The 7,993-nt window shown below is 36.3% G+C and overlaps 1 protein-coding gene across 1 annotated transcript; it reads right to left on the reverse strand.

Annotated features, from left to right (window-relative positions):
• Window positions 1-1,509: 1,509 nt before the first annotated feature.
• LOC108577271 (zinc finger protein 260-like) lies at window positions 1,510-6,647 on the reverse strand. The gene is made up of 9 exons (XM_017940405.1): window positions 6,021-6,647; window positions 5,732-5,819; window positions 5,415-5,525; window positions 4,521-5,151; window positions 4,271-4,363; window positions 3,964-4,050; window positions 2,842-3,000; window positions 2,444-2,747; window positions 1,510-2,341 (listed from the first exon to the last, which is right to left on the reverse strand). Coding segments are annotated over exons 1-9 (1,782 nt in total). The 5' UTR covers window positions 6,023-6,647; the 3' UTR covers window positions 1,510-2,034.
• Window positions 6,648-7,993: the final 1,346 nt, after the last annotated feature.

Below are 7,993 nucleotides of genomic sequence, written 5' to 3' on the forward strand. Positions count from 1 at the left end.
GCATCTCGAACGGTGAGCCAATATGACTATCAAAGAAACACCTATTTTAGCGAATTTTTCAAAGAGAAAAACAAAAAGAAAGTGCTAGTCGATTCTTAACGATGCCTCTTAAAGACGAAAAACAGGGGGGAAAGATTCTATCCAGACAGGTGACTAAGAGATATTTTTGAAAAAAGAAAAGGTTTAATCGCGAAAAAGGAAAAAAAACAAACAAAAAGATACAGTCGACGAAGATGTCCGAGGAACAGTGTTTCTTTGCTTAAAAATGGCGTAAGTGCATCCTGACGATCAACGGTACCACAATTTACCGACCAGTCGGATTCTGTGGGACCGTCGATACTTATTCTTTCTTTCGTTTTTTTTCTTTTTTGTTTTTAAAGTTACAACCGAATCGATTTCTGATTCACCGCTATTTTTAAGAGTTCACAGCGACAGTGCGTGTGCCATCGCTCTTAACAAGTGGGGATATAAAAATTAATTATGTATATATCGTATAGATAATCTAGCCAGCTATTTTGCCGTTACAAACTAGCAACTATTTTAGTAACTGATATCCATTATAGTTCACGGCCTTAAAATTATAAAACAGATTAGTCTGCCCGTCGATATTCACTATTATTTATTGCAGCTCCGTGTGAGATAGAAATCTTCCTCGCGTGGCGTTACTCCTGCCATCATCATTTCTTTCTTTCTTTCCTTCTTTTTTTTTTTTCTTTATTTAATCGTGGTCGTTGTCATTGCAATAACGCAATAATTTAATTTTCTTTTCTTTTTTTTTTTTTTAATTATTGTGATCCCGAATGACTGGACGGAAGAGGGCTCGCTCAAATCACGATATCGTTCCGTACCACGACTTCCGTTTCAAACACAATGGATACGTGTAAAAGATGACAATAGTTGTTCTCCTATTTTCTTTTTTTCAACGTCAATTTTTCTGTCTTTTATTTTTCTCTCGTTTGTTTGCATTATTCGACTGATAAACTTCGATCGGTAAAAAAAGAAACAAGATGATCGGGATAATATGTAGAAATCAATACTAATTCATCATCGTTCTCTATCGCTTAAACTATAATAAATCAAGGGCCGAGGTTTAGGCGTTCTGTAATAAATCATCTTTTTTCCCTTCCTTCGAATGTGTACTGTAATTTGTATTTTTAGATTCGTTCGGAAACGCTTGCCTACGCCGCTGATAAATATGTATAGTATGCATAATCTGTTAGTATTAGAGCGATCAGATTACTGGCGCTTCCTGCCTAGCTAAGATTCACTCGAAGCTATCACATGTATTTTTATTGTTCAATGAGTCATGAAACCTCGATGTAATTACGTTCACGTCAATTTTTATTATACTTCGCTCAGATCAGATGGGATATCAACCCACGTGGATATAAGGAAACAAAAAAAAGTTGACTTTTGTAAATCATTGGAAGGAAGTAACTACAATATCATTAGAACGAATGAGGTTGTTATTCAATCCGATGTCAATTGATTAGCATGTAATACGCGCCTGTCTCGAGTGAGAAAATATAAAGTAAATTTATCATTACTTCATTTCCTTTCCTCCCTAATATTGGGTTGTATTTTTCGTAAAGTAATGAAAATAATAAAAATTTTCTTCGCTATTACGGTGGTCGGGAGAGTGTTCCGATTTTTTACGAGCCGTACTCTTCCCAGTCACGTCCTATGAAAATTATTCACTCGCGCAAAATATCGCTGAGTCTTTCTTATTATTTTTTTTTTTTTGCTTTTTTTCATACCCTTTTTTCATGCGTTTTATTTAAGATATACCCAACTGTCACCAAATAATGCTCTCACAGAATCTGCACGGCAAACGTGCTGTCAGTCACTCTGGAAACTTGCCTCTTGCTGAATGTTGTTCACGTTTCTCTTTACATCTCGTTCTTTTTTTTATTATACGCTCGCACGCACATGTGTCGCATTCTCAATGTTAATTAGTATTATTTTGTTTGTTTGTTTAAAAAGGTTAAAAAATTAACCCCTTTACCAGCTCCTGAAAGGTATTCTCTAGCTGAATCATTTAGGCTCTGGGAAGGTCACCTGACACTTGTAGACTTCTTCAAGCATTACCGCTTGCCCTTGACCTTGGCTCACGGTAACAGGAGTCGTGGCATTCACCACGACAACCTGTTGACCTTGCTGCGTTTGTTGGGGCTGCTGCTGCTGCTGTTGCTGCTGTTGCTGATTACTCGCGTTCGCTTGCTGTGCGTTACTTGGATTATTTGCATTCTGATTTCGGGCAGTTTGACCGTACTTTTCGTGAATTGCACGATGACGCTTTAATGCAAAGCGATCGGAAAATCCGATCTCGCATATATCACATCTATAGGACAAACGATACACGTTAAAAAGTTGATTGAGAAAAAAAAGGAATAAGAAGAAGAACCGAAAGGGTAAAAGAAACACAGCCAAAATATTACGCTACCTGTGTGGTTTTTCACCAGTATGAACTTTCGCATGATTTTTCAGATGTGTAGCTTGATTAAAGGCCGAACCACATATATTACATCTATAAGGTTTTTCACCGGTATGAATTCTTCTGTGATTCCAAAGGGTTGAATGTCTGGCGAATGTTTTTTCACACACTTCACACTGATAAGGACGTTCACCAGAATGAATTCTCTCATGATTCTTTAAATGAGGACTTTGCGAGAATTGCATACCACAAACACTACATTTAAATGGTTTTTCACCAGTATGCACTCGTCCATGATTTTTTAGATAAGCGGCTATAAAAAGTAAAAACAAACATCGTGAGTGTTATACTGCGGCTTTTCCACCTTACAAGTTACCTTATAATTCGCACTAATTCGTTTTATTCACCTTTTGCAAAAGCTAAGCCACAAACTTCACACTTGAAAGGTTTGTCTCCAGAATGAAGTCTCTTATGGGACCAAAGTGACGAATATCTGGAGAATGTTCCATCACATACGTTACAATGAAACGGTTTCTCTGCCTGGTTTTGACTGTTTTGTTTACCGCCTGTAATTAAAGAAATACCCCAATTCTTAGTTTTCCTCAAAGGGCCAGTTCTACAAAAAGATACGCTCTGAGATGATCGATTTAATGCATTGAAGAATTCGAGACACTGGATTGTGTATGGTTCTTTGGAAAATATTCTCTTTCCTGATACATCCAAAAGAGAAATTCTATTTAGTTCACGAATAAATCATTTTATGATGCAAAACTAATGCTTCTGACTAGATGTAACAATATCATGTAGAAATCTGAACATGCGGGTTACGGAAGTTAGTGCAGAAAGAAAGAAATGAAGTATGGTATCAGATGTTTTGAATCTGATGATTTTGAATCATTATATGAATGATTAACTATGTTAAAAGTATTAAAATGAGCTTCTTATGGCCTGTTTCGAAATAAAGAAAGAATGAAGTATATAAACTGAAATCTAAAATAATTTTTCAGTATTGATGTTGCTAAAGATTAGTGAATCAAATTTATAAAACTGTCCCTTAGGGGAGATTTCATTCCGTGCAATGATTCTTAAATGTAAATATTGACAATGCTACGAAAAAGGAAACAGAATCGATGCAACAAATTCAAAATTATCAACATTATAAGAAACCAGCAAGTGCTGAAGATTTTTTTCTATCTACAACAAATGCATGCAAATAAAAATACTATAAATAATGAAAGAAGCTTATAATACTAAATTTATACAATATTGAACATTTATTTTCCTGTCGCAAATTTATGAAATAGGTAAAATAAATAACGATGTATGATCCTAAACGTTATTCTTATAAAACGTTGATACCATAACGGTATTTAATATTTTCTCAGGTAAGATATAATAATAAGATATGAAAGCTTAGAAATTTTAATACTTCACATAAAAATTGAAGTAATATCTGTCACTGGATGATTGTAAAATATACTATGGTATACAAATCCCTTATTTTTTTGGCTGTAATTTTTCCGACTTACTTCCTATGATGATGCGGCCTGTTGCCTTGCAGCCGCCACACTTTGCGAGGGAACTGATTCCAGAATCTAGTTTTTCGTCGTGTTTACCTACCATACACCACCCGATGTACGATCATGACAGTAATGAAATGATAGAAGTAAAGGAAAGATGATTATGGTTCAGGAAGAAAAATGTTTCTTTTTTCTAATTTTTTCTAATTTCTATGTTTCATAATAACACATTACTTTAAAATAGCATTTGTTATGTTTCATAGCAAACATTTTTCTTCAATCTGCAAGAAGCATGAAAGTAATAATTTCTACTTACCAATAAAAATGATTCCTGTGCCATTACACTTATGACACTTAGTAACACTGGTAACACCCCTTCGTTTCACAGGATGATGACCAGGTTTGATAGCTGTAAAAAATACAAATATTTTTTAAATAATTATTACATGAAATGTGTAAAAATTGCTGTAAATTGAAGCAGTTATTTGAAGTTCCCATAATTAATGAGAATTGAAGGACGTTTATAAAAAAAACTTTGTAAAAAAAAAAGAAGTAAAAAAACATACTCTTTTTAATTTTAGTAGGATGATGTTCACAGGGGTCCTCACTACCACAATCTTCACAAATTTGCACCTTTGGTTTCTGGTGCATATTTGTCTTATGGCTCTTTAATTCTCCTGGCAGTGCAAAGCAAGCTCCACACACATCACAGGTATATGGTCTCTCTGGAGTAGTTGCAACAGTAACTGTTGTAGGTGTTTGCACAACAACTTGCTGTGGTTGTTGCTGAAGATTACTAGGTGTTGTATTATGAATCCGTTTGTGATGATTCAGCAAACTCATGTGCCCAAAGACCAAACCACAAATGTCACATTTGAAGGTCGCGTTGGTAGCAGCCGCAATACTCATCTGATTCAATAATGTGTTATAACCGACAGGTTGCACATCAAAACGATAACAACCCTTGTCGTCGGTTGTGATCGCACCGATTGTGCTCACCGCGTTTGTTTGAACCTTTTGGAGCATGTTGACATTGTAATAGAAAGGGAAGTCCGCAGTTGCTGATTGCTGCTGGGATTTGTCTTCTTTCTTATCAGTTGTAACATACATCTGTTGAGACTGCTGCTGCTGCGATTGTTGACCTTGAGCAGCTTGCTGCTGCTGTATTTGTTGTGGGTCAAACATGGCTGCTTGTTGCTGTAAATAAATATTAAATGATAATTCCTTCAACAATTACATTTACTGTATTTAATACAAAGATAGGAAAATACATTATTACTAATTACAAGAGTATACAATGAAACAATGTAAAAAAAGTAAAATTGAAAACAGAAAAGCAATATAAAAACACAGACTTATTTAACATAAAACATTACAAATGCTTAGTTATTTGTCTTAAAAATTTTTTCCTTTATCTAATGTAATAACCTATCTCTGTCAGTAATTTCACAATTAATAACCTGTCTCTGATCACCGTAGCTCGAATTGCTCTGCTCTGTCTGAGTAAAACTATTGGTTTGCTCAGTTTGAGTAAACATGGAACACTTCACAGGCTGCTCGATCGGTTGGCTCTGTCAAATGATAATTGTTGTTAGATATTACAGGTCTTGTATTGTTGCTTCCAAAAACAATGACATTCTACAATGCTCTGTTTCAGTCAACGTGCTACACATACTGGTATACGTTAATACGTATTAAGCATCAATGAAAAGCTAATAAATACCAATGGAGAAAACTCGTTCCTTTTTTACGTCGTGTTGGTATACAAGCTGCATACCTGTTGTATTTGATCAGGACGGGTTGTGTTCAACCACACCACGTTGTTGCCATTTGATTCTAGGGCCATTGATATGTTGCCTTTGACCCTGCACAATCAGTAGGCATTCATTAAACAGAAACAAGAGAGACTCCGATATGTCTAGATAGGTATGGAGCATTCATCATTTTCCTTTATCAAAATTGTAGTAAAGTAGAAAGGCATAACTTTCGGATATATCATAGGAAAGTTCAGCAGAAAACGAGAAGAAATCAAGACTCAAAGCATAACCGCGACATACGATACTCACATGTGATAGTCTACACGGGCGCCGCGGGTTACATGTCTGGGTGCCAAACGGATGATCTTCTAGTTGCCATGACTGCGGCGCGGAATGCCGCGCAGCTGGTCACACTATTCCTGATGATGGTGATACTTTAATAACTGGTTTAGTTATTTTGTCTTATACAACATCCGAGAACAAGTTCCTCGTGTCGGTTGGGCCGTGGTCGCGGCGGAAAATCAATGGCGATCGATTTAGAGCTTTGATACACCTCCTTGTTACGTTAGATCCCGCTAAAATTAACACTAATCACAACGCCGCTGCAATCTTGCTCCGTGTAGATGCCGCGAAATCAGTTTTGAGTTACACGCTTGTCAACGAGCAGCGTTGACCCGCGCAGATCATGTCGTCCAAGCGCGGTGGCGGTTGCGGCGACTGGTATACGAAGCGCGGGTTTCTCGGTTGCATAAAATTGGCGGTACTTCGGCGTAGAGCTCTTCTTGATTTTATTTCCGTCAGGTTGGGCCACGTCGCCGCGTACCGTGGCTCAGGATAGGCCGATGCACGAACAAACAGACCGAGCACCGTCAACAAACTCTACGGTAGCCATTACACGCGACGAGGATAACAATGGGCGACACGAACGCGCGCTGCCCCCGATGCCTTTTTCCGAAGCGTTTTCGGGCGCCTTCCGTGAATGCAGCCAAGCGCCGCCAAGGTCAGCTCCCGGTGACGCTCCAGAGACGCGAATACCCGTTATACCACGCGATCTGATTGGTCCATGACCTACTGTCGCCGATTCTCATTGGCTCTTATATTCTTTGCATGTGAAAACTGTAAACCATTATTTATCTTCTCTTATTAAAATCATATTTTTTATGAAACTTATAAAATTATTTTTGATTCTTTCAAATAATTCCATTCCTTCCTATTTGAAATAATTTACGCTCGTTTGTTTTTTTATGAGAATCGATACAAATATTTTACTGTGAAATTTTGTATCAAAATGGCACGGACAATAAACAATATTAAAATGGCAACAAATCGTACTATTATGTTCAATATTCTCGAGCATGCAACGTAATTCGAATGTAAAAGAGTTTATTATATAGATAAAGATTGTAGTTGACGTGGAAATCTAGCTTCAGAATTTACATTCATCAGTAATTGGACAATTCGACGTAAGATGGAGTGACTGAATTTCCAAAGCCGACACAGCTATTCGAAGTTTCTATCTGTTACACAGAGTTACTCACATATGTATTAGCAAGGGAAATGATCACTGATTTGTAGTTAAGGTAAAGTAATCCGCATAATAACTATCGATGACTTTCAGCCTCCAGTAGTTTGCGGAAACGTGATGAACCTATACCGAGAATCATTTCCAAAATATCGTTACAAGTCATTTGGCATGTTTCCATTACTTCTCCGATTTATATACCACAATTTTTTTTTCTTACAAACTTAATATTGTAAAATGAATATTCTTCGAGAAAATTAAAAAAAAAATATATTCTTTATATACTAAGGTTTTTTAATATCAAGGAGTTTCGTGCTGTAATTGAATATTACATTAGTAAAATATAACATATAACAGAAATAATAGAGATTACTTTCGATCAAAATTTCTTAGTTAAAAATCTTCAGTATTAGAGAAACATCGTTAATAAGTCATGTTAAACATTTTCTTTGAAGACACCGTATGAAGTGGGTCAGCTTTTCATGAAAGGGCAAGGGATTACAAAGTCATGTGTGTGCATAAGTCTACATATACAGACGTGCCTATAAAACCATGAATTATGTACTGCGACAACGTATCCGTTAAAGCAGCACAAATTTTACTGGTGAATCCCAAGCTGTGTATAATGATACAAAAAAATTAAACGTCTCGCTTCAGTTCATAAAACTCTCAATCTTTACTCGCCACAATCCGAAGGATTAATTATACCAAATTGCTGTTGCAATTTTCCTCGACATAACTAACTTAGTAAAAAACAGTA

This window comes from Habropoda laboriosa, unplaced genomic scaffold (assembly GCF_001263275.1).
Source record: "Habropoda laboriosa isolate 0110345459 unplaced genomic scaffold, ASM126327v1 scaffold713, whole genome shotgun sequence".
Taxonomy (NCBI): domain Eukaryota; kingdom Metazoa; phylum Arthropoda; class Insecta; order Hymenoptera; family Apidae; genus Habropoda; species Habropoda laboriosa.

Coding starts and splice junctions, on each gene's coding strand:
- LOC108577271 (XM_017940405.1), bottom strand. Junction 5,526..5,731: donor GTCCTGATCAAATACAACAG/GTATGCAGCTTG, acceptor ATCATTTGACAG/AGCCAACCGATCGAGCAGCC. Junction 5,152..5,414: donor GCTACGGTGATCAGAGACAG/GTTATTAATTGT, acceptor ATTTATTTACAG/CAACAAGCAGCCATGTTTGA.